Source organism: Teleopsis dalmanni, chromosome 1, assembly GCF_002237135.1.
Source record: "Teleopsis dalmanni isolate 2A chromosome 1, ASM223713v2, whole genome shotgun sequence".
Taxonomy (NCBI): domain Eukaryota; kingdom Metazoa; phylum Arthropoda; class Insecta; order Diptera; family Diopsidae; genus Teleopsis; species Teleopsis dalmanni.
The window spans coordinates 142,523,581-142,550,462 of NC_051846.1; the positions used below are offsets into that span (position 1 = coordinate 142,523,581).

The following is a 26,882-nucleotide window of genomic DNA, read 5'->3' on the forward strand; positions in this document are numbered from 1 at the left end:
GAGACGATGTTGTACAAATAAAGAAGCAAACTATAAAAGTTTAAAGTATTCGGGGTTTATCTGTAACTAGAATCGAACATTTAAAAAAGAAAGAGTTTCTTGTACACTGTGATGTTATAGAAAAAATTGAGGAACAAAGTCGAACGGAAGTCTTGATGTAATTGGTTTCTTTCTGTTACTGGGAGGAAAAATTAAAAAAGAAATTACCCTTAATATCTCTCTCCTAAGAATAAGAATAAATATTAAAGAACAGAATTATATGATTGAATGATTTTTAGATATCTCACATTTCCAAAAATATAAAAAAACAGACTCTTCTTCCGCTTGAGCTTTAATTTTGCAATAATAGCGCTTAGGAATTATTAATTTTGCAGTAAATTCTCATACCTCGTAGTAGACGATAATACGGACTAGAATACCGCACGAAATAACATTTTTTATAGTTTATGTAAGAATTTTTTTTTATTTGTATTATTCTCATAAAAATAAATCTCCATAATAACCTGCAAATATTGTTATATGTCGCATAACATAATTTACTACTATAATCGACATATATTATCGTAAAAAAGCTTTCATTATGAGATATTTGATCCACTGCATTATACTATGCTGATACAGCGAATGTAGGGTACACAATTGAAAACTTTATTATATCTTGTAATAGTTTGATTTGTTATTGTTAATTTGACAGTATTTATCTTAAAGTAACATTGGGAAATGTATGAATAACTTATTTTATATGTGTTTATCCCCAAATTTTTGTACATATATTCTTTCAATATTGATTATCAGTTACACATCAATGCTGTGAATAATAAAAAAAGGAATATGTTATAAGTCCATAAACAATTTTCAAAATATCTCTAATGGCTATCAAGCTTTTTAGCAAAATTAAATTAATTTGATATTTTCCTGGATTCATATAGCCCAGGAAATTTCAAATATTTCAAATTTCAGTATATAGCCTTCAATTTTTTTCATCTAGACCAGTGCTGTCCAAAACACCTTCACATGGAGGTTTAATGTTACACCTGCTCTTCAGAAATATGTAAGGCGCTTTTTTATACTGAAATTTGTTTACAAATTTTGTTCTAAATGATAAACGATAAATATACAATAAAGTGCTGGAGCTGATGTTGTCATTATCGTCTTTCCTATTCATGGTTCTGTCTATATGGAGGTTACTTCAGATACAAAAAAAAAATTGTACTCCTTTTTCGTTATATCGTAAATTGACCCATGATCCCCTACAAAACTATTTAAAATCTTAAGTCAATTTTTGCCAAACAAATACCAATAACACATGAATTGTAAATACATTCCCTTTCATTCCCAATGAGTACTCCAACTGTAGTTCTACTATGCCATTGTCTAACCCTATTCCGATCCCTTGAAGTGGCCTGGTTTTTTCACTTCGACTTAGACTATTTTCAATTAATGACCCACTAACTTTCTAATCCTTTCCTATATTCCATAATTACCCTTCTTCTTCTCATTCTACCTTTAAACAATCACACTAACCCATGTATTCGTTTTAACATGCTATTTCTGTGTTTTTCTAAATACATCTGCATTTAGGAGAAATGAAATTAACTATAAGAATGAATCAAACTAAAGTTGGTAGAAATCATTTACTGATGCGCAAACGAAATATTCGGAAGGTTACCATTAGCTTTTTATAAAAACCGTAATTTTTAATAAGATTTAAACGTAAAGACTATTGGTGTCATTTGAAAATTACCGATAGATCACTCAGATAAATTTCTTAGACACTCAATGCTGAAGTCTAGATACATATTTTAAAAAAAAAAAAACCATAAATAACGCCACATTTGTTGCTGTTCACATCGTCGTTAAATATTCGTTTATTGAAATTATAAAATCTAAAACTAATAGATAAAGGATGGAGCCCTGAAACTATTAACGAAAACTGACAACCTTACCAACACCGCGTTATCGAATCTCAGAATGATTACAGGCTCCTCGGGGAGGTGTGCAGATCTGAGGTCAGTTATTGCTTAGTCTGATGTAGTGATAAACAATAATCCAGTCAAGGCGTAGAGAGGGATTATGAAGAAACGTCGCAGTTAATAGAAAGTAAAAGTACTCAAGTGAAATGATTCAACTAGCCTAAACATAATAATAATAATAAATTATTAATAACGAATATCATATATAACGTTTAATTAAAATTGCTTTATTTCTTTATTGTATGTAACTTACATTTTAATATATTTTAGTGTAATCCTTATAACTGAAAATACCAAAAGAATTAATTTTAACTTCTTAAGGCACTTAAAATTTTTACGTATAAAGTTTTATTAATTGGTATCGTGTTAATGTTAATTTATTAATACATATTGTCTTGGTAAAATAATTTCGATTTAAAAGTGCTTAACCTATACGAGTATCCTTAATAATACAGATTCTATGTTACTATAATTTTTAACGCTGTTCCAGATTATTATTACGTATATGCATTTTTTTCAAGTAATTTTAAAAATTCGAATTGTTTTGTGTTTCAGTTAAACAAAAGGAAAAGTTATTGTATATGACATAATATTGGAAAAAACACTCCATATATTATGCTATTACTTATAAAATAGATATTTGGCCACAAATTTAGTAAAAACAAAATATGCGCACCTAATGCAAGTAATTGACCATGCAGCCATTGCATTTTAAAAATGCCAAAAAAAAAAAACAAACTAAACTCAAAAATCAAATAATTTATATGTATAAATAGATATAGGTAAATCAATCTCACTCGAAACATATTTTGCTTTACGATAAATTATTAGTTATCACCCCCCTCACAACGATTCTAAAAGTTTTCAACATTTACTAATTGCTAAGCAATTTTAAATGCCTCCTCTAAGTTTGCATCAGCCCAATCCCTGCCTTCAACCGTTCTAAGCTGTCAGTCATTGTACATGCCATCAACAAGAAAGTCCATGCGACGATAGTGACGGGTTGACCAAAAGTCTTTAAAGCGTCTGTATGCCGTTATCATCACACCTAGTACTAGAGGCAAAATAAAGAGTAGTGTAACAATTGGCACTATATAATCACGACTATGATTAATTTGGAATCCATTCATTTCTTTCGATGGTTGAGCATTTGGTATCTCACGAACAGGTGAAGTTTCTGGTAATGTCGTTGATTGTTGCTGCAAGGCCTCATTTAATTTAATTAAATTGCCATCTAAATCTGGAAAATCTTCTACTCCATAAGTAATAGTAGGTTTCTTCGGTTTAGGCGTAGTTGTCGTTGTTGTTGTTGTAGTGGTGGTGCTTGTTGTGGTAGTTGTTGTAGTGCTTGTTGTGGAAGTTGTTGTAGTAGTAGGAGTTGTCGGCTTTGCAGTACTGTTAGTTATTGTGATGACTGATTTTGGTGTTGTATCTGCAGATGTTTTTGATGTTCCATTGTTACTTACGGTGACTAATGTCGGCTTATTTATTGCTGTTGTAGATACATTGCTATTGCTTGTAGTATTTTCTGCATGTAATGTTGTTGTTACATTTGGTTGAGCAATTTTGACTACATCTTCCTTAACATTTTCAACACTGGCCTCGATTTGTGTAGAATTAATGACTGGTGTTTTAGATGTTAAATTAGTTGGCACATTTATTACCACATTTTCAGCAACAATTTTGGTTTGCTGGGAGACACCAGTAGCTGTTGAATTTAATAAATCTTTAGATGGTTTTGAATCGCTGGTGTCTGAAACTTTGCGGATACGTGGCTTATGCGATTCAATAGGTACATTAGTGTCATTACTAAGCTCTATTTGAAGACTGGGGCTGTCGCCCTGTTTTAGTCCTTTAGTTTCATTATTTGTGTTCACTGCATTCGGCGAGATTATCTGACCTGTTACAATTGATAAAGAATACACAAAAGTGAAGAAAAGAATTTTATAATGCATTTTTTATAAACTAAATCAATTTGATTCTTCACATCTATTTTTTATATATTCAATTAGTTTCTATTTTTAATTTTGACTATTTTTACGACTACACTTTTGCGAAGTACGAGTATTTGCGCAATCAGCTGTTTTTCCAGTATTGGAAAAAAGTCTAATAATATTTCTATGAATGTTTAGATAAAAAAGTTCAAATGTCATAGCATAACTTGATTTCGAAATATTTTTGCTTCAACTCAAGTGATTGGGTTTAAATGATTGATGATTGATTTCTTAATCAACCAACATTCTGTTGTGATTTAATACGTCACAGAAAAGTTTCTTCCATTAAATACACATATTGCATTGTTGAAATTTGGTGCTTACATTCGGATCATGTTTGCTAAGTATCTGTTTCTCTGTTTATAGCCTGTTCAAGCTGCACCATTGCAGTTAATGGTATTTATGCAAATAAATGCAGGTAACGAAATACAAATAACAATTAATGTCATGCAATTGTTGTAGATTAATTGCAATATATATAATGTTCCAAAGGAAGTTGCGTTATCGTCCATACATAATTGTATCCTCTTTAATAATCATTTATACTATCTCATTTAAACGGTTTTACTCATTACAACCACTAATAAGGATAATTTTCCATACAAAATGCTTTCATATAAATGAGCTGATCATTAAAACAGCTCATTTAAGTAGAATGTAACCATTGAGTATAAATATTATAGAGTAGCAATCTCGTACAAGCAAATTTTTGTATGAGGTTGCTGCTGCTGGCAACCTTTTTGCACTCAAAAAACACTCCATTCTCTTCATGTCTTGTTTTCTGAATTGCTTTGGAAATTAAAGTAAAGACGATTCTCTCAAATAACTTTTTTCGTCGTTTGTTATATTGATCAGTGCTTCTGCGAATTTATTAGGAAGGTATATGTAGGAAAAAAATATTACTCTAGTCTTTTTGTGTGCTTTCATATTGCATGTGCACTTTACTAGCATACATACAGTAACGAACAAAATTATTGGCACAGTAAGCAAATTGAACTATTAAAAATCGCATTATTGACAGGATAAAAATGGTGCAAAAGTTCAATTTGCTTGCTGTGCCAATAATTTTGTTCATCACTGTATATGTTTACATATTTCTTTTCTATTTCTCAGCAAGTAGGTATGTTTGTATTAATTTTGCATCCAATATTAAGAAATTGTAAGCGTAAAAAGAAGATTGGTTTTTTTTTGTTTCATATCAGAAACAATGCTACTATTATTTTTATTGTTTTGATTCTGATTTAAAACTGTTTTTAAAAATATGTATGTATATGTAAAGGCTTACTAATTGCTTCAGTATACACATATGTATGTATGTATATATTATGAGCTTCATGTGTTAATAAATAAATAAATAAAAAGAATAAATATAAAAATGTTTAACCAATTCTGATGGTGCAGTTACAACCTCATCTTCTTTCCGTATTTGGGGCCAAAAATCTATTTCTCTACGTATATTATATATACGTATATATGTATATATATATATGGGAATGTAAGGAATATATGAGAATAAACCCAAAACTAATAAAATTCATTAAAAAAAACATGAGTACCCTTTATTTCTAGGAAGTTCTGAAACAAAAATAATAATATGTTCATATGCCTATGCCTATGACCATAAAATAGAATATATTCCTCTATTTAAATTTGGTGCTGAAAAGTGATATTTAGTTTCAATGAAATAAAAATACACAAGGGTACAAAATAGAGTACAAGGAAACAAAATTATAACAAAAAACTTACATGCACGTGCTCACTATGTTATAGAGCGTTGTAGAAAAATTCATTGTGCTCTCTAATTCATGTAACATTGTTACCCGCGCCCCCACAGGTCTACTTAGCAAATTGAGTTTGTTTTCAGATTTCTACTCTATAATATATATACTCAATGATGTAACCCTTGAAACTAAATTTCGCTCAATAAAAATTACCAACATTTGAAATATCTGTCATATGTTTTATATGAAAAATATAAACGAACAACAGCTGAGCTGAGTAAGTATTTAATAAAATCTTTGTTTTTATTAATTAAATATGTAATAAATCTCTAAAATAAATATATATATATAAATGATTTACTATATCAATTATATATTAAATTTTTTGTGAAGTATATTATTGAGTGAATTTTTTCTACACCAATACAAGCTCACTAAAAAGTTTCAAATGGTTCTGACATATGTTGATATTTACCAGAATTTCGAGTAGGATAAATTAGGTGTTACCATTGTTAAAATTTTATAAGATGTTTAAAATAAATAAATAAATTTGAAAGCTTTTAGCCAAAAATAATAAATAAGTGCAATGAATAAATAAATAAATATTTACAGAAGTGCAGTGCAGTACAAATACAGTACAAATAATTCAGTAATTACTGACCATGTCTGAATACTCGACCATGAATAAATTTATAATATAAATTTATAACTTAAGTCGTTGTAGCATTTAGAACATAGGAGTAACATGTGGCATCATTCATTCAAAAATCAGCTGTTGTTGACAGCGTTGCAAAATTGAGTTGCTAAATTTATTTTTTGTGAATCTTATTCATTAAGATAATTATTGTAATTATTGCTTTATAAATAACGGCACAAAATATATATTATTCGCCTCGTAAGGCATAAAACACAAGAGTACAAACATAATAGAAAGAAGAAATGCAGAACGAAATTCGTAAGTAAATAAAAAATGAAACAAACACTTTAAAAATCAAATAAAATTTTAATCTTTCACAGCATCTTTATATGATCTCAATGATGATTGCTTGGATTATATATTTCGTAAAATAGTGTACCTGCCAGATCAACTAAAGATTTCCAGAGTATGTACACGTTTTCAAAACATTTACACGCGCATTTGGAATGCCAATTCAAACTACCGAATTCTGGAATTAAATGAGTGGCGTAGCATTTTCCCAAAAATTGAAGATTTGCAATACTTTTTGCATGTAATGCAATTTTATTTTAAGGAATTTGTAATAACCGAAGACTGTCTCAGTGAAACCCTTAAAGATCTGGAGGAATGGAATATTACATGTTTGCCGAGCGTTGAACGTTGCGATTTGTCAGATTTTGTTGATTGTTATCCAAATGACTGTGATATATTTAACTTAACAAATCTTTTACCTAATTTGAAATATTTACGATTAACAGCACCTATAACCGGTAGATTTTTGACCAATTTTAAATATCTAGAAGAATTACATCTGTATGACGAACAAGAAAAGGAATTGGAAATAAGTGCTAATTATTTAAAGGATATATGTGTGGAGCTAAAGCAGCTACGAATTTTGGATATACGTACTTTTAATGCAAGCCATTTATCTTTGACGCATATAGAATACTGCAAAAATTTGGAAGTTTTAAAGCTTAACCTAAGCGTACTAAAAACAATTGTATGTGATGTCTTAAAGCTACCGAAGTTGAAAACAGTTACAGTATTATTAGATTTCATTGTTAATGCATCAAGCATACAAAGTCCAGATACATTTAGTACTAAAATTTATCAAACCAAGGAGTTTTACTATATATTAAATACAGAAAGTGAAAGGATTACGGGTATTAGCATAGATAACTATTTTATGCCTTTGAAGGAAGATTGGGATGACAATTTAGATATTTTTAAACATTGTAAACTTGAATATTTTGCATTTTGTAATTCAAGCTTTGAATCGACGGCACTTGAAAAGTACACAAAAATGAAGAATTTAAAATTACTTTGTTTACGCAATTGGTCGTTACTATCTAAAGATGTGCTATTAAGATTTATTGAACTATGTCCAAATCTACAGCACATAGATGTAAGCTACTGTAAAAATTTGGATAAATCATTTCTGTATGATGCAGTTGAATTGCTCAAACAGCATAAACATAGAACCATAAATGTGTATTACCTGTTAAGTGGTTTGGAAGATGAAATTGAAAATGTAGTAAGTTTTATTATTATAAATATATAGTTTATTATTATATATATAGTTTATTATTATATATATATAGTTTATTATTATATATATAGTTTATTTCTAGACTATAAATTTATTTGTTTAATAGCCAAAATAAAGCTTACTACTAAAAAAGTAGTAACCTTTTTTGCTTTATAATATTTATATTTTATTTTATAATAATACTACAAAAATATTATTTATTTCTAGAATATAAATTTTTGGGTTCAGCAAAAGTACATTCATTTGTCGGCGGATTTTCCACCAGATTCCGAAAGAGGTTTAAGTTATGTGGATCGAGGATTTCAATTTGACTTTGATTAATTATTTAATATTAATTAATAAAAATATTTATCATTTAACTGTAACATTAATGTGATAATTTATTTTTCACTGGGTTTAAAGTACTAAATCTAAATGTGGCATGTATTTCGCGGAACGCTAGCACAGGTGTTTGAGATAAATATATAGTTTTAATTCAATAAGTGGAAGGGAAATCTTTTTAAAAAAATCAATATTTTATTTTAAAAATAGCTGGATTTTTTTCTTGTAGTATAGTAACGCGTTTTAAATCTTAGAGTTTACTAAATATATTTTTATCTTATGAAGCAGTAATGTAATGTATTTCTTGAAAATTTATATACAAGATAAATTCGTTGATTGTTAAACTGTATAACAATATATTTTTTATACATGGACTCACAAATAATTCTATATGTTATCTAAGGGTAAAAAAATGATAAAAAGCATTTAAATAGTTGTTTCCATTTAATAAAAAATAAATTTAACTACATATAAACATCTTTCAAACTTTTATTGCTTATGCTTTTTGAATTTTGCACCCAATTTGCTTGGACACGATTCTCTGTAAGTACCATGTAACTTGTCCAACCATCCAAATACACCATAATTGTAATTAAATCTAAAAACAATAATAAAAAAATAAACGTTAACAACATTTTTTATAAAATTACTTACTTTTCATGGTGCAAATCGTGAAAGCGTACTGATTTTGCTGAAAATGGAAAACTATAGCCGGTGTGATCACTCATAGCATTAATAATTGCTAGTGCAGTAAATAACCAAGCAGTTGATATATGGGATTTTAATAGACCTATTGCGACGACCACCGGAAGAAGATTACTTGCAATATGCTCAATTGGGTTACAATAGAAAGTTATAGCTGCTATAGGCGCCGTCCATTCGTGATGTTTCTTGTGTACGTATTTGTAAATAGATTTGTGATGTAATAACCGATGAGCATAGTAAAACATAAATTCCTCCAAAATGGTTATCACAGCCATATCAAATACAAATTTCTTAAAAGTGGGAAGCTCGCGTACTGGTATTAAATGTTGATATGATTGTACACTCTTATAAAGTAAATAAAATATTGGTGTGCTTATAACTGTTTGGTTGATCAATACAACTTTTATAGCCTAAATTGTATAAACACAATAATTAGTACAGTAATATTAGTTGATGTTCCAAGAAATATAACACATTCACTACATACATTTATAAGCCTTTTTTGATCCACTGGTTCATTTTGTCCCGGTTGTATTTTATATTTACGCAAAAATGTAGGTCGATTTGTAATATCCATTATAGTGAAAAACGCAGCATACAACCAGTAGGTAGTAAAGACAACTATTGTTGAACCAAAAACCCATAATAACATAGGATCATCACCTGCAATGGTATATGCATTTTAATAATGAGTATATAAAGAAGTATGTATTGCAGAAATTGTATATACTCGTTGCATCCAACAATTTATTCCATCCTATTTCCAAACTTTCGCCTAAATTACGCCACCCAATGCTTATTTGCTTCAATTGTTTGCTCTCCATGGTGCTTATAAGACTAAACCGAAGTAATCTTTATATACGTGCTAGAATTATGAGTGAAGCTTATCTCAATTTCTTGATATTGCAAAAAAAAACCTGGTTGTTATCGAGAAATATTTAAAAATAGTTCTATTGGATTTTTGTTTACAGCAAATTTTACTAATCGCCACTTAAATCCAACTTCTTAATCGCATTATTACAAAAGTAGGAGATATGAGCAAGACAAAAATGATTATATATTTCAGCATAGCCGGATTTAGAGAGTATTTCTATTGTTTAGTGATTTAAAAATACAATATTTTTTACTTGATACATATGCTGATAATAATAAGCTAAGCATTTATATGTATATTATACCATATATATATGAATATGGAACATAAGCACATATTTTTCTCTCATGCCAACAGAAATAGATGCGGCAAATTCAAATCATTCCTTGATTAACTTTTTAAAGACAAATAAATAAATAAATTCATTAAATAACTTCTAAATCAGGGCTATCCAAAGCAAAGCCCACGGGCCACAAGCGAACCGCGGATAATATATGTATGTGCGGCCCGCGACATGTATGTAATTTACCATAATTACGCAAATTTTTATAAAAATTTTATTTTTATAGTATTTCAAAAAAGTGAAATAAAATGAATAAATTAATAAAACTAATTTTAACATTACAACCATATTCTTATTTTCTCCAAAAAATCCATAGACGTATGTACTTGTTTTTGCGACCCTCCAATCTGCACAGTGTTCGTATTGGCCCGCTATAGTATTAGCCTGGAGAGCCCTGTTTTAAATTATTAAGTTACGCTATGTGTGAACTACACGTAGACCTATTCATCGTTGGCGATATCAAGTATAGCTATAGATTTTACTCTGTAGATTGTAGTATGCATTTCTGCCAAACTAAGAAGTGCATGAAACGATATTCCTGAGATGACCAAATTTTTAAAAATTTTATTTTTGATATGTGTTTTCCAACAGCAGCTTAGTTGGAATAAAAAATGAAACTGTCGTGTAGTCAATCTTTAAGTAACCTTTGAAAATTAAATTGATAATAATTTTATTGGCACAAAAGGTGATGTTGTTAACACTGGAATAATCGCTATCTAAGGTTCTAATTTTAAACATAACGTCTAAGATCAATAAGATATTACTTTATTACAAAAAAGCTTATTATTATTGTATCAAACGTAAGTGTGTTCTTAATTTCTAAGGGCTTGGATTGATTATGATCCTCAAATAAAGCTACATACTTACAGTGGTTATCTCCTACTCTGTATTACAAATAATTTAGAAAATCGTGTAAATCTAATAATTTGGATAAAGTGTATTAAAGCTAAGGCAACGCCAGAGCAGGAAAACATTTTAAAAACGATATTGTGCAATCCATACTAGGTATGTCTCATCATTAATGATTAGTAAGAAATATTATCATTAGAAATTTGTTTATATTTTTATAAATTTAATTTTAAATCAAACTAAATATAATATTATCTAATAGTAGTAATTTAGTATTTGTTTTTTATAGAATTATTTCTAGCACTTATGAAGTTCAAAGTTCAATAACACAATAATTTATTGGTATAGAGATAAGCAATAAAATTTAAAAAAATATTATCTCAAATGGTTTATATGCATTTATTACGTTAAAATATATATATATATATATATGAATATTGAAATAAATATAAATATAAAAATATAAATAGATATTTTGAAGTGTTCACTTTAGATTAGTGCAGTTCGGATTAGTTCGGTTTTTCTTACCTAAAGAAATTGCACTGGTGGGGTACGAGTACCGGTACCAATACCATAATTAGTGCCAGTTAGGTACTTGAACAATAAACAATACAAAATTTTGCGTTTTTGCTTTAAATATTTTTTGCCTAACAGATGTTCTCTATTGATGAGAAAGATTAGCTTTTTTGAAACGATTCCTTTAAATGTTCAATATATTTGAGTTTTAATGCAAACTTTTAGTAGATAAACCTGTTTTTAATAATACAAACGATTTCGATTTGAAGATTTAACAACTGATTTTAGTAGGGTCAGCTATTCCACTTCGCTATATGTCTATGTAGCGTTCTTCTCGAGATAGTGAAATTCACACTTGTTTACTTTTTACATCGATTATACTAACACAAATTACATACATAATTTACATTAAAAAGAAAACTACAGTACAGAAATTTAGAATCATTAAAAATTAAACAACTGAACTACATTTGGTTTTGGTTTCGCAAAAGATGTAAATGCTTTAAGTAAGAGGAACTTAGTAGGTATAGCAATGTGTGACATTTCTAAACAATCAATGAAGTATAGCGTACTGGACTAATAATTAAATTTATATAATACAGAGTTGGAAATAACCTAGTCAAACTTATTAGCAGTTTTCTTAATAACAAAAATTTTAAAGTCAAAATAGAAAACTTCTACTCCACAACAAGGAAAATCCAATCTTAGTCAGCGGACGTAGGAATGTGTGACATTTCCAAACATTCAAGAAATGTGGCATGCTGCACTATAAATTAAACTTGGATATTACAAAATTCAAAATAAAATAGTCAAATTTATCACCACTAGGATTACTCTACTAATTTTAAAATCAAAATTATAAATAAAGATGGTCCGTATCTCCAATCTTATACAATCTATATTATAAAAGCTGACTTTCTAATTATAGACAGCATTACATTATATTTATCTGCTGATAATATTTGTATCATGAACCCTGAAGAAAACGGGAACTAGATAACAAACAATTTTCCAACACCCATAGATGATGTTATTATAATGTTATATTTATCAACTGATAATTAAAGGTAGTACAGAAAAAACCAAAGCCATATTTATCGCAAGAAAAAGAAATCAATATCCCAAATAACTACCGATAAATAACTCTTCCATTAAAGAGATCCAAATGGAAATCCAAAGTAAAATATATTGGACTAAATTTTAATAAAAAATGCTTCTGCAATGAGCATATAAAGGAGAAGAAAATTGTATTTAAATTGACTAATTCCCAATATATGAACAGATCAGTCCAAGCTAACTTTGAGGCGGCTTGCCGGTTGGCGAAGTGTTCACGACTACGGTAAACAAATTTCAATCATATGAAAATATAGTTCTTAGAAGACGTAAATATCCCAAAAAAATGTAACAAATTCAAATATCACCAAGGATATGAAAGTTAAAAAAGTAAAAAATTTATTAGAAAGAGGATCCTCAGGATTTTGATACTGTGAATTCTCAGAGCTAAGCTTGTTAAAAACTATTAATCCTTTTATCACCAGTGGTTCAATAGCTAATTTTAAAGTCTGATCTTATAATAAAGCAATTTTTTTATTTATAAAGCAATTAATTTATTTAAAATGACATCTATACTTCACAAGTAACCCAAGTAATCACTTCCAAAAGCGAGTAAAAGTGGATGAAATATAAACTCTAGAATGAAAAAGTAACACGACAAACAACGGGAGACAACAAATAGATAGATAACTGTTATTGGTAGTTTCCATTTTTAACTCTGTAATTTTTTTTTTTAGAACTTAATGTCTAATTTATTGAAGACATTAAGTATATTTTAAAATTCAGTTAAGTTAAGGAAAAGTTTATGGACTATCTGTTCAACAACTGGAAGCCATATTAGTTGTGGAGTAGATATAAATAAAAGCTATAAAATTTATAAATATTAATAATTAAATTAATTTAATTAAGATCAAATTAAGTCCACTGGTCGTGTCCTTTTAAGTCTGCGACGTCTTGTGAGCTCAACTATAGGGAGCTCAACTATAGCTAATATTGGAGTTTTCATGTACATTGATTGTTGAGTGTAACTCTGTAAATTGATAACTCGATAACTAAGCTATACTAGCATAGAGCGTAATGGATTTAAGATTTATTCAAAATAGCTGTCTTTGCTAAAATCCATAGTCAAAAAGGAGTGTTCGAGAAATCGTGATCGTAATTAAGATTTAATTTCATACCATTATAATAAATTCTTGATCTAAAAAGTTTTAAAAGAAGTCTTCTGTTACAGTGTTAAGTATTCATTGTTCCTCAAATAAAATATTGTTTATTAATACTTGGTACATATTGATTAAATATTATCAGCATTCCGTTAATTTATTATAATATCTTTCATATATTTTTCATATATTCATTGAATTTTTGTAAAAACCAATAAATTACTCAGCTTCATTTTAGAGAAGAGTATAGGAGACTCTAATTCTTCGCTTTTACATTAAAAGTTATATTAAGAGCTTTATAGATTTTTATAAAAAAAGAGACTTACAAACAGTGTAACCAGTATATAACTGGTCATTAAAATGACATAATCTTACTTATAAAATAGTTCCAATATTTATTATTTAATATTGTACATATTTATTTTACATACTTATTCGTTAAGATTAAAGTGTTCATATTTGTAGATGCATTGAAAAGTTCGTTTCTTAAATGATTCTAGTAGCAATTCACTGTTTCTTACAAGTCTAGCTGAAGTGTCAGCTTTCATCGTATAATGTTAATTTAAATACTAAATACAAAATATATTAACTGTAAATAATCACATATAAACGTACATACATATAAATGAGATTTTGATGTATACTATCACATATAAAAAATGTTAGACATTTTAGTAAAATACCAGAACCTAGAACTATAGTATGACAATTTTAGTGTAAATACTTGTGGTACATAAGATTTGCTTTTTCTAGAATGCGCCAGGTTTGTGGAGTGCTGAATTTTGAAGCAATAATGCTCTTTGCAATATATTTTTTTATTTTCCATAAAATATAAAATTGTGTTCTCGATAAACAACAAAATTAAAGCTATAAATTTAACCTTTAATAAATAATTCTTATTGCTCTCTCTTTATTTCGTGGTAGAATCTGGAAATGCTTCTCGAGGAGGTACGAAACTTAACATCATAATATGACGCGCATAAGATTTAGTTGCTCTGAATAATGAGTCTGTACCATGCAAACGATCCAAAACTCCCAAAACTCCAAAGCAATTATTAAATCTGAAAGTGAATACATTAAAGCATTGTAATTAATAATAAATAAAGCATTAAAATTAACTTACTTTAAGTGGTGAAAATCATGCGCTTCAGGACTCGGAAAGAATGGTAAATGATAACCGGAATGTGCATTTAGTGTTGATAATATTGCTAAAGCGAACCACATCCAAGCAGTTGCTACATGGCTGCCCATTAGAAAAACTCCTAAGAAAGGCGGTAATAGGTTGCTAAAAATGTGTTCTATTGGGTGGCAATAAATTGCAGTTACTGCGATTGGTGCAGTCCATTCATGATGTTGTTTATGTATAAATTTATAGATGTGCTTATTGTGCAGTAAACGATGGGAATAATAAAACCCAAGCTCCTCCATTAAAATGCAAACTGTCAACTCTACACAAACCCAATGAAACGTCGGCAATTCACTTATCGAGCTTAACCCCCGTAATACCATTAGTTTGTACATTAAGTAAGCCATTGGGATGCCAATAAAGATTTGATTGCTGATAACGCGCGATATTACTTTCATGAGACGTGCTTTTTCAACTGGTTCATTTGTACCTGGTTGAATTTTATACTTTCTGAGAAATGCTGGACGATTTGTCAGATCCATAAATGTGTAAATACCGCCGAAAAACCAATATACTAACATTATGAATGCTGTGGTACCGAAAACCCAAAGAACCATTGGATCGTCACCTAGAAAAATTTTAAATAAACATACATATACCGTTCCAAATAAAATTATTAATGCATCAACACAAAAACCACTTTAATAGTTAATAAAAAATGCTATAAAAAACAAATGTTTAAAAATATACAGATACCTATATTAGCATAGACTAACTTATGTATCATGCCTTTATTCAAGTCATAATAAAAAAAGCAATTTAATTGATATAAAGAATAAATCAAAGACTAATATAAATATTAAAATATTAATTTGCTTTTGAAAATCAAAAAATATTGTATTTATAGTACATTATATTTTAACGTAATACCCATAAGCTAGCTAGCTTATGCTTGTAAAAAAATTGTGTTACTCCATAGCTGAAAGGACCCCAATTTTTTTTCATAGTAATTTTTTGCATATAAAAAAATAATTTTTTAAGTTCAAATAATATATATCCTTAGATGAATACTATTAGTTATTTGATATTAAGGGTGTACGAGATTCCGCTTAAATAGTGAATAAACGTTGTAATATTACAATCAGAATACAATCAACCTACGCACCTGATAATAATACTATTGTTTTAAGATCTATGTTTTTCGTGTCCGCCAATCCTTTTAGTTCATAGGTTGCCATAGTGAGATGCTTAACTTAGGGTAGATCTAGAAATTTCTGCATTAAAGTCATTCCCTTTTCTTTTTCCCCGCAGATTCTACAGTTTTTTTAACTCTAAAGCTCCAATTGTTTGTATTAAAGATCTAGTTTAATTAGAGTATTCTACTATCCGATGAGTCCAGCACCCTTTCATAATTTATTCAAAATTTTAACTAATATTATTGCTTCTTTTCAGAGTTTGAACCGGCATACGCATATTTAGAGTTTAGTTAAAATAATAGAAATCAGCAGATATATAAATTTATTTTAGTTACCTTGGTTTATATTCATTATTAGAATTCGAAAACAATTTAAAACTCATATGCTTCATGAATTAAATATCTTGAACATATTTTCCACGAACCAAGGCTCAAAGAAATTAATTCAAATTTTTTGATGAATTTGGTTAAAAGTTTATTGAATCATTGGGGTTTTCAAATAAAATCTCAATTCGCATTTACTAATGTATAAATTATTTTAATTGAAACCGGAGACAAGAATAATTGACGATTTCAAGGAAAAACCATCATCTGTGTTAACAACAATCCCGTGACGATTTTTCGTACTATAAAAGTCTATTCTACAGATAAAAAAATACATGTCTCTCTGTTCCATTTTTTATTCTCTCTATTTTCAGTTTGGAAGCGTAACTGTTAAATGATTATCCTTACATATTAGAGATATTATGTATTTGAGAATATATGTACAGTTCGGTACTCAATATTTATAAAATTTAATCGTTTTAATTGTAACTTTTAATATACTGGTAAATATCTCCTATGTGTGTATACCTGTATTTGCAGTGGTTATTTCTTAACTTAAGGTATTCAGTATTAGTCCTCATAATTTCTTGTTGAACTACTAAATCGTCATTATAAATATTTTAATCTAACGTTAACATTTGTAGTAGATTTTTTCCAAATTGCCATTGCGAAGAACCATCTAAACGTGATGTCTTGCTGCTTACCTATCCAACCTAACCTAACTTTGTTTTACTTGAACTTCAACTAAAAAATCTATTTTAATCTTTTTTAAAAAAAATTTAAAAAAGGAATTGACAATTATTATAAATAAAAATATTATTAAAAATTAAAATTTTAAAAATTTAATACCACAATGCGCGGTTATTTAACAAAGTGTTAATAGAGTATCTTAAAAATGTAAGGAAAATAATCCATTAACACTTAAAAAATTCTAGTAACCTTGACTTCAGAAGGTTAACATCAACCTTTTTCTAAAATTATGTTAAAATAATTCAATCTTAGGAACTCAATAATTTCAACAAAAAATTTGACTTGGAAATTTGTTTTCAATTTAATTTTATAAAAAAAATTTCTTCGAGGATTTGTTTTACATATCAAGTCAATCTGAAACTTAAATATTTTCTTCTAAATTAATTTTATTTAATCACGAAATAGCAAAATGTTCTCAGCAAAACTTCGGCCTATTCTGGAGGTTGTTAGGCGTGCCAATATAGTACGTCGTATAAGTTTATCATCAATCAATCGTGAAATCTTTCTGGTTAAGACCATGGAAGATTTCGATAAGAAAGTCAAGAAAAATGAAAAGATTGTAATCGTGGACTTTTTTGCAACGTAACGTTTATGTTTATAATGTCTATACCTAATTTTAATTGATGTTCTTAAATAGTTGGTGTAATCCTTGTAAAATGCTCACACCACGTATCGAAGCCATTATTGACGAAATGGCAGGCGATGTTGAATTAGCCAAGGTCGACATAGATGAGCATAGTGAGCTAGCTTTAGATTATGATATTGGAACTGTTCCTGTGCTATTAGTTATGAAGGTTCATTTGATTATATATATACTATATATATTTGTTAAAATATTAAAAATAAAACATTTTTGTAGAATGGCAAAGTAATCAATCGTATGGTAGGCCTACAAGACAAGGACAAGTTACGTGCATGGATTGATCAGAATATAGCTGATACCAAGTGAACAAAGAGTTAAAGGAGTTATTTAGTTAGTAAAGTTAAAGAATAAAATTTACATTGTTATTTAATTAAAGTTATTTAGTTAGTAAAGTTAATTAAAGGACAAAATTTACACAAAGATGGATTAATAAAATAAATGTGCTATGTGAGTTAAGTTCATTATAAAAATATCGAAAATACCTATGGGAAGCTTATGTACGTCTGTATGTAAAAACTTTTACACTTAATTAAAAATCAAAAAAAAAATTGTATAAATTTGTAGATTAATGTTTTATTAATATAACGATTTAAGTATAATTAAAATAATTTATATATAGACACATCAAAACAATTTTAAAGATGTTATGAATTAAGTTAAGTAAGGTTGTAAAGGTAGCTTTTTTTTTTAAGTTTTACTTTTAATAGAGCAGGAAATTATGATATAATTAAAATATTTGCATAATCAACCAACAATTATTATATTAATGAAAAAAAAGTACACTTAAATGAAACAATTCAGTTTCAAACTGAAAAAATTACATTTGTGTTTAAAGAGACATATCACCGTTATACTATTCTTTACTTGTAATTATCTTAAATCATCCACAAACAAACATTTTGGCTTTCACGCTACGATCTTGTTCCTAATTAGGAGATAAAACTACTACTCTAACATTACTCTAAGAGGAGACAGAACTCGTCGAGAGTGAGAGTGGGAGATATAGTAATAAACTAGGAGGATAGCACTAAATATCTAGGCATCATGGTGGACAAACGATTCCTATGGCTTAAACATGTTTAACTGTGCCAAAATTCTTCATCACCTCCAACTGCTATTCAAAAATGAAAATCTCAATGCTAAGAACAAAAAGCTGATATATAACCAAATAATTCGTCTGTCACTTTTATATGGGTGTGTAGCGTTTAGCAATACCTCAAGCACTACTATTCGCCAGCCAGAAACTGCACAAAGCCAAGCTCTGAGAAGACTTTTCAAGGTGCCATGGCACATTAGGACGAATGACATCCTCAGAGATGTCAAGCTTATCAATACCGCGTTATCGAAAAAACCTCACCGTTAATAGAGAATAGAAGTGCTCAAGTGCACTGAGTCAACTAGGTTCAACATAATTAAAACATTTGGTTCAATGGCACCCATATGAAAATGAAAACGGATTGGATCCTAATAATAGAGTTGTACGATTATATAAGATAGGCATATGAGGATATGAGAGTTCGTTGTACCTGCTTGCGAATTTGAATCTTAAATTCAGCAGTGGATAATATGTCGGCAATACACTAAGGATATGGGATTGTAGCCACAGAAATGGTTATGTGCCTATGATGATGACGGAGCGCCAGTCTGTTGAGCTCAATTAGTGACAGGAGGTGCAAACATTAATTTAAGATTCATGAAATATAAGATTTAGACCCACCTAGATATTTAGACAAGCCAATATCAGAATGAAAATGTCAATATTTTTGTTGTTGACTCGAATCAACTATGTGATCCGAAACAACTGTTGCAATTCAACAGGTTTTTACAAATACTATGATCAATGCCATTTATCAGAAAAACTGATATATATTAAAATTGAATATACATTTTTTGTTACAGTACTATGGTCAGATTAAGTTGGATTGGGAGTCTTGCAAACCAAATATCATTTAAGAACAAATAATAATCAGTTCTGATACCAACGATGAAGACGCCCAGAAATACAAGGGAATGAAATTGCGGATAAACTAGCTAAAAAAACACAATTTTCTTAAAGTTATGGTTAAAAAAACATAATAGAAAAAGAACTGCTGATCTCATTAAAACTAATTCAAAAATCGAACTGTAACACACTTCTTCTTAGAATAAAGATAGAGGTGGCAAAACTCGTTACAGTGCCGACGAAAAAGCACACTTGCTCAAAAATTGTGTATTCTTTTCATTTAGAGATACACTACTGCAGGGAAGAAAGAGGTGAAAGAAACAACTTCGTACTTTATCTGTAAATGCCATATAATCTCCTTTATCAACCATGCATCTGGGTTTTAATAACTAAAATGCTTAAAACAGAGTTTGTGGTTACAAAACGGTGCAATTGCGCTACTTAGATAGAAGAGTAAGTTCTGCCGCCACTAAAACCAACCAAAATCAAGAGTACATCAAACTGTTGTTTGTTTTATATTAGTAATACTATGTTCAGACACTTCTTAATTTGGCAAAAATCTTAATTTCATCTTCGTTTCAGCGAAATTTATAAAATTCAGTTTTGAGGTTAAAACGAACCTTAAACCAAGGCTAAAATTAAAGGACCTTTCAAATGCAACTAAGCGTAAGATAAATTTTAACTAATGACAGTTGACTTTAATACTCGTTACACCGGGAAATATTTTGAAAGCATCGCAAATTTTTAAATTTGAATGTACAAAAAGAAAAAAAATCCATTAAAGCTAATGAAACTACTAAATGCCATCCTTTATAGTTATAATAATCAACTTTTAAAATTTCATAGACTTTTAACATTTGATTTGTAAACAAAAAACATATGATTTTCTTAATTTGGGGCAGTATAAACACTTTCGAAATTAACTTAATTTCCTTTTCATGAAATTAAGGAAATTTGGCTGTCTGAACAGAGTATAACACAAGTTTTAAAACTAATTTAAGTATGAATTAAGTCAGCAAATTATCCATGACTTAACTCAGTATGAACACTTTCGAAATTAACTTAATTTCCTTTTCACGAAATTAGGGAAATTTGGCTGTCTGAACAGAGTATAACACGAGTTTCAAAACTGATTTAAGTGTGAATTAAGTCAGCAAATTATCCATGACTTAAGTCAGTATTGAGACCACTTATGGTCAAATCGTGAATATATTCATTCTCGTAAAATAATTAAATAAGCTTGAACATATTGTTTTTATTGGAATAATATATATTTTATCATTTAAATTTTTACTATTTTTGCTACTTAAGCTTCTCTCGCTGCTAAGGGAAGAAAATAAGACGACTTAAGTCAGTATTGAGACCACTTATGGCCACTTATGGTCAAATCGTGAATATATTCCTTCTCGTAAAATAATTAAATAAGCTTGAACATATTATTTTTATTGGAATAATATATATTTGTTCATTTAAATTTTTAGTACTTTTGCTACTTAAGCTTCTCTTGCTGCTAAGGGAAGAAAATAAGACGACTTAAGTCAGTATTGAGACCACTTATAGCCACTTATGGTCAAATCGTGAATATATTCATTCTCGTAAAATAATTAAATAAGTTTGAACATATTATTTTTATTGGAATAATATATATTTATTTGTTCATTTAAATTTTTAGTACTTTTGCTACTTAAGCTTTTCTCGCTGCTAAGGGAAGAAAATAAGATTGATTAAAATTATATTTTTAAATTGAAATGTCACTTTGATAGCTACAGTGTATCTTTTTTGACCAGACAACTATTAATTAAAATAAAAAATGAAACGAACAATAGCTATTTCTTTATCTACATGATAATAATCATTATATGTAAAATACAATAAATAAACAAAATGAGTTAACAAAAAGGCTGACTAAGCAGAAATGCACTTGTGCACCATAAACGAAATCACTTGCGACAAACAATAAATACTATGCTTGTAGATACAAAATTACAAATTTATTTGTGAATAAAAATTTTTTGCGTTTCAGTTATTTTTGTAAACAAGAGTAAAGTAAAATAATATACTACGTACAGCAAGTAAACACCAGCATTTAATATAGTAAATTCTGAAATTGCACTGACACCCAGTGAGACCCACTGCGGTCTAAGCTCGTAAGCATTTTTATCGCTGAATTTTATAAAATATTAAAATATAACAAAGAAGCGAATTTAAAAATTATACTGCCGGGTGCCAATGCACCGATTTTTCGTACTATCGGCAAACGACCTCTATTGATAACATCAGCAAGCCAGAAAGACCACACTGAAGTCACCATGACCGTCACCAATTAAAGCAGAACACCGCGCAATACAAACAAAAAAGAAAAGCTCCGCAGACAAACGATCTTTGCACTTGAAATTCATTTCCACGAACGCGAAAATATGTAAACAAAAAAGTATCTCAATTAATGAGAGATACTTTGCGTAAAAAGTAAAGAACAAATAATTAGAATATAAAAGTGCTAATAAACTAAACTTTTAAATGCGTAAACATAAAATTTAGAACTTTAATTTTTCGCACATTATTTTTGCATTGAGATACCTCCAGACTTACCAGTTATTTGGATAAACTTGTCCCATTGCGATTGCCAAAAATTGCCGGAGGCGCCCCAAAAGCTTTGCAGATGCCTTACAGGGAGTACAGAAATATGATTATATTTATCCATAACTTAGATATATTTTATATTAATATTTTTATTATTTATTTTGTTATAAAACTAAGACCACAACAGTAATAAATGGTTATGAGCATTAAGTGAAACTTTGTAACGATCTTTAAAACACAACAATTTCAACCGAACTGAAACGTTCTACACACAGAGAAGCTTAAAAATAAAAATTCAAGATACAACCTCATTTATATGCGAACTCTTTGAATACTAATGTGTGTAAATGTACGAGTCGGGTATGTAAGCTCATTGTTATTTTTTTTTTCTTTTTTTTCAAATGTATCTTAGCATTTCATATGGAAACGTAAAATCTGAGCGTGGCGTAACAAGTAACAAAGAAAGTGGACTATTTTCGCAAACAGCTAAGAGAGTTAAGAGTGTTACTTGTCGTTGAACTTGCAAAAATGCTCTTAAGAGATTGTTTCTTGCACAATATTCGAATAAAAATGTTCATAACTGAGTTTTTAGCTCAATTATAGTATAAGCTAAAATGTTTTGAGTAATCACTTTACGTGCTAACAGTGAACTTTTAGCAACTAGTACTAACTTTTTTCTTGGCTTTTATCTTTCAAATAGTTTCAATTACATATGAAAACTAGTCGTTAATTATGATATTCTCAATGAAAATTAAAATTATTAAACTATAAAAAGGAGAACAATTTCTAGATTGGTTTAAATTAAACATTTACGTTTTCTCTTAAAAATCCTTAAGAATATCTGTTTCCTAACAGATGCTGAAATCTTTAGCCAGTCTTTAGCCAAGTCTTTAGCCAGCATTATTCTTACGCTAACCACTGCAGTCCTTTTAGGGATTCTTCTGGTCTGCGTGTGGCCTACAATTATTTAAACGTAAGTAGGCTTTAGGCGCAAGACTACCACTCCAACCTTAGCTAACCTAAGCTCTTAGGCAGAAATTTACTTGAAGGCTACAGGTTTTGGATTAAAAATCAACAAATTTTGAGTTATCTTTAAATTTTTTCGATATAAGGTCAAGGACTTTCACTGGATCAACTAATTATAGCTTGAGAACTCAGTCAATAATCGCCAATTTCATTTTCTATAAGTTCGATTAATTTTACTGGATCAACTGGATAATCGTAATAATTGCTTAAGAATACAGGCAATCATGGCCAATTTCATTTTATTTTGTTGTTATTAGTAGAATAGGCAAAATTATAAGATTTTGTGGACTAGTCAAAATATTAAGATACTGACTACTGGAGGTCCTATGCTCCAGAAGGAGTTTAGGAAATCAGTATTAGAGAAACTGATTACTGTACAAATTACAAAAAAATAATTTCTACCACTATAATTTCAGAACCGCAATAAATGGATGTACCAATCATTCGCACTCGGTTTTTACTCGTCTCTTATATAAATTGATACAAGTAATTTGGGAAGTACAATGTCGTGCGCAAGTTGATTGTTTTGGCAGATAATTTTTGAAATTGGACTTATATGTAATTGATATTTTTAACTATTAACCAGTGGCAAAACCAAATTTGCTCCAAAATAAAAACTGGATGCTTTTAAAACTAGATGAATTATTTAAAGTGCCAAATGCAAGTTCAAATGTGAGCTTTAACTCCATTAAAATATTTGATATGAACAATTTTTTCAAAATATATCGAAAAAATCAATATTATCCCATAACCCAGTTTTAATTCGATAACTCAAGTGTATTTCCTACTATTTATGGTCGATATGGTTTACGACGAACCACACCAACAATATACAAATTTAAAATAAGAATGACAACCTTTAAAAAACAATTCTCGTAAACTCACAAGTCTTTTAACATCTCTATTAATCCCTATTAAAAATCTAATGACGCTTTTGTAGTCTTAAATATAAAAATATTTTATATATTATTCAAAAGTTTTATATACAATTATACAACAAAATAATGTTAACAATTAATTGATTGTTTCATTATGGAGTGCTCTTTGATCTACAATATTCTCTGTTATTTTATAGATTGTACCAATAAGAAACTATTGATAATTGAATATTATTCTACAGCTGGTTTATGATTTCGTAATGAACTTTCATAGCAAATTAATAAAACTCCAAAAAGTTCGAACATATAAGTCAAGTACGGCTTTAGGTCCATTTGCTACTGTATACTGACTCTAAGCTTTAAAATTGGCAGGACACGAGTTCAACCTTTGGTTTTTACAGTCTCAAAAAAAAATCCTAAAGAATTATTAAACATAAGAAATAATTCTAAGATCACTGACGATGGGTATTTGGCTATACTCGAAACAGCAATATGGGCAGCGAAAAATTCAATTAATTAATATATAATAAAATTTTATTGTAATTTTTTACTGTTCGAAATACCACTCTATTGACATCAATAGTTTATATTAAAAATTTAGTTTATTTCAGCAAAACGGATGATAAAAATCAATTTAATACGAAACGATGAACGATACATGTTATCTAATCAGGGAAAACAAAGCCGCAATCTGAACTTTAATCCCTAATATTTTTATTAGGGATAGATCAATGGAAATGGGAATGGATCTATGAATTTTGTGTTCCTACTTGTGCATGTAGAATATATGGTAGAATGACGATTTTCTTATGCTTATCATAAAATGGTTTGTTGAAATTGTATTTAATGGAATGAATACTCATAAATAAAATATATGAACTTTTATTATTATTTTTATTTATAGAAACATATTCTTACCATGTCAAAACGTTTCGAAAAACTATAAATACGGCTAATGCACAAGTTATTATGAAAATAACACTGTGCAGGGAGGAGAGCCAACGCGGTTTCTGTGAATCGGACGTGGCATAGGGCGAAGAAGTTATTGACTGCTCAACCGATATGAATGCAGATTGTTCTTCGAAGTTATTCTTATGTACGTCATTTATTTTCTTCTCCTTTTTCTCATTTATATTATCTGTTGTGATTTGGTTTGGTTCCAGTGTATTTTCCATAATAATCGCATTTATTAATGCACTCGAATTTTTAGTATCAGAATTGGACATTTTGCGTAGTTACGAGTGAAAATCAAAACAAAAGCACTTTTTATATTATTGTTGTTATGTTGTAGATATTTGCATTGACCTTGGATTTAAATGAATTTCGATTTATCAAAATAAATTACAATAAGTTTATAACGTTCTTATAATTGCATTAAAAAAATATATTCGCCATTTAAATAAAGCACAACAGAACGCAGTTCGTTTGCAAAACTCTCGAAAAACTGTCAAAAATTCACTTATCAAAGGTAATTACGTTTTATTCGTTCACACGATATTTACTTTTCATTCTTAAAAAAATTAACTAATAAAGTATATATCTTTTATTTATATATATTCTAATTTATTTTACTGTTCACAGTTAGAGTAATTTTTACTGAACTGTCGATTTATGTAGTATTTATTAATTAAAATATCCAAGGATTGATGAAATAAAGTCCTTTGTTTATATTTTGTTTGATGAAAGCTTGCAAAAGCTTAACAGGTATTTAAAGACTTTGACAGTTTGGTGTTTGATTTGATGACATGATAACTTCTGAGCGCATATGTTGACTTAAGTCACATATTGTTATTAATTTTAAATTTAAAATATAAATATAATTTAAAATGAGTTATGCACATATTTTATGGTCCAGTTTCTATCAATAAAATACTTCCTAAAAGTATATAGGTAATTATGTTCAGATATTTACAGCTGGCTACTGTGTAATGTCATATGGTAATTCGAATTTTACTATGGTTGCCAGTAGCTAACCAAATAAATATTTTATATAGTTATTTTCAAATCCCAATGTAGTTCGTGTGCGAGTTCGAATAAATTAAGCAAAGTAAATTGAAATTTCCTAGAGATTTTTTGCACTGCACTTATGTAAATATTTATTTGTTTATTTATTGCACTTATTTTTAACAGAAAAAGTTTATATTTTTATTTACTTATGAATGTTATGAAATTCTGACGTTCGAGCAATAAAAGTTCCAGTATATTTGTAAACGAATATCAGAATGGAACGAAGAAAATGTAAACCGCAGAATGCAGGTAAAGTCATAAGTCATGATTATATATCGGGATTTTTTTTTTGGTAGGTTGAAAGAATTGAAAGCCGAATGCGAGACTTCAACCCACTAAAACCACTTTTTAAGACATGATATTTAAACAACAAATATTGGAAATTGGAAACAAGTTAGAGAAGTAAGGAAAGATGTTCTTGTTAGGTATTTATATCTAATTAGATATACTCTGTCTGAGTACACTCTGAGTACACTCTGTCAAATAAAATTAATTAAAATATTGTTAGTGAATATATTAATAAAGTGAATGTAAACTGTTTTTTAAAATTTATAATATATTTATTGATCATTTAAATATTTATTTAACTAATTATTATACTTTTAATTCTAAAATTAATTAAATTAAATTTTATTTAAAAGAAATATATTGCACTATATAATACATATGATTTTTTT

General features: G+C 28.6%; 5 protein-coding genes across 7 annotated transcripts; 2 read left to right on the forward strand and 3 right to left on the reverse strand.

Annotated features, from left to right (window-relative positions):
• Positions 1-2,717: 2,717 nt before the first annotated feature.
• LOC119669124 (cell wall integrity and stress response component 3-like) lies at positions 2,718-4,079 on the reverse strand. The gene has a single exon (XM_038078908.1). It carries the CDS (start codon positions 3,926-3,928, stop codon positions 2,924-2,926), a length of 1,005 nt encoding a protein of 334 aa, XP_037934836.1. The 5' UTR covers positions 3,929-4,079; the 3' UTR covers positions 2,718-2,923.
• Positions 4,080-6,252: 2,173 nt separating this feature from the next.
• Positions 6,253-8,278, forward strand: LOC119669125. The gene is made up of 3 exons (XM_038078909.1): positions 6,253-6,643; positions 6,706-7,898; positions 8,121-8,278. Exons 1-3 carry the CDS (start codon positions 6,628-6,630, stop codon positions 8,232-8,234), a joined length of 1,323 nt encoding a protein of 440 aa, XP_037934837.1. The 5' UTR covers positions 6,253-6,627; the 3' UTR covers positions 8,235-8,278.
• A 381-nt stretch (positions 8,279-8,659) lies between these two features.
• LOC119669126 (fatty acid hydroxylase domain-containing protein 2) lies at positions 8,660-9,875 on the reverse strand. The gene is made up of 4 exons (XM_038078910.1): positions 9,670-9,875; positions 9,427-9,602; positions 8,889-9,349; positions 8,660-8,832 (listed from the first exon to the last, which is right to left on the reverse strand). Exons 1-4 carry the CDS (start codon positions 9,761-9,763, stop codon positions 8,724-8,726), a joined length of 840 nt encoding a protein of 279 aa, XP_037934838.1. The 5' UTR covers positions 9,764-9,875; the 3' UTR covers positions 8,660-8,723.
• A 4,329-nt stretch (positions 9,876-14,204) lies between these two features.
• LOC119669127 (fatty acid hydroxylase domain-containing protein 2) lies at positions 14,205-25,702 on the reverse strand. The gene is made up of 4 exons (XM_038078911.1): positions 25,117-25,702; positions 22,304-22,377; positions 14,858-15,488; positions 14,205-14,795 (listed from the first exon to the last, which is right to left on the reverse strand). Exons 1-4 carry the CDS (start codon positions 25,422-25,424, stop codon positions 14,645-14,647), a joined length of 1,164 nt encoding a protein of 387 aa, XP_037934839.1. The 5' UTR covers positions 25,425-25,702; the 3' UTR covers positions 14,205-14,644.
• Positions 17,461-18,304, forward strand: LOC119669128 (thioredoxin C-1-like). 3 transcript variants are annotated; one of them, XM_038078914.1, is made up of 4 exons: positions 17,461-17,711; positions 17,767-17,923; positions 17,989-18,102; positions 18,157-18,304. In XM_038078914.1, the coding sequence occupies exons 1-3, from the start codon at positions 17,539-17,541 to the stop codon at positions 18,076-18,078; spliced, it is 420 nt and encodes a 139-aa protein (XP_037934842.1). In that variant the 5' UTR covers positions 17,461-17,538; the 3' UTR covers positions 18,079-18,102; positions 18,157-18,304. The 3 variants fall into 3 exon arrangements, with proteins under 3 accessions (XP_037934842.1, XP_037934841.1, XP_037934840.1); XM_038078913.1 differs by having other exon boundaries at positions 17,989-18,099; positions 18,153-18,304; XM_038078912.1 differs by lacking the exon at positions 18,157-18,304 and having other exon boundaries at positions 17,989-18,142.
• Positions 25,703-26,882: the final 1,180 nt, after the last annotated feature.

Coding starts and splice junctions, on each gene's coding strand:
- LOC119669125 (XM_038078909.1), top strand. Junction 7,899..8,120: donor AAGATGAAATTGAAAATGTA/GTAAGTTTTATT, acceptor ATTTATTTCTAG/AATATAAATTTTTGGGTTCA.
- LOC119669124 (XM_038078908.1), bottom strand. CDS start 3,928: ATGCATTATAAAATTCTTTTCTTCACTTTTGTGTATTCTTTATCAATT.
- LOC119669127 (XM_038078911.1), bottom strand. CDS start 25,424: ATGTCCAATTCTGATACTAAAAATTCGAGTGCATTAATAAATGCGATT. Junction 15,489..22,303: donor CAAGTTTATCCAAATAACTG/GTAAGTCTGGAG, acceptor AAATTTTTCTAG/GTGACGATCCAATGGTTCTT. Junction 14,796..14,857: donor CATGATTTTCACCACTTAAA/GTAAGTTAATTT, acceptor ATTCACTTTCAG/ATTTAATAATTGCTTTGGAG.
- LOC119669126 (XM_038078910.1), bottom strand. CDS start 9,763: ATGGAGAGCAAACAATTGAAGCAAATAAGCATTGGGTGGCGTAATTTA. Junction 9,603..9,669: donor TAAATTGTTGGATGCAACGA/GTATATACAATT, acceptor ATACCATTGCAG/GTGATGATCCTATGTTATTA. Junction 9,350..9,426: donor ATCAAAAAAGGCTTATAAAT/GTATGTAGTGAA, acceptor TATACAATTTAG/GCTATAAAAGTTGTATTGAT.
- LOC119669128 (XM_038078914.1), top strand. CDS start 17,539: ATGTTCTCAGCAAAACTTCGGCCTATTCTGGAGGTTGTTAGGCGTGCC. Junction 17,712..17,766: donor ATCGTGGACTTTTTTGCAAC/GTAACGTTTATG, acceptor GTTCTTAAATAG/TTGGTGTAATCCTTGTAAAA. Junction 17,924..17,988: donor CTGTGCTATTAGTTATGAAG/GTTCATTTGATT, acceptor ACATTTTTGTAG/AATGGCAAAGTAATCAATCG.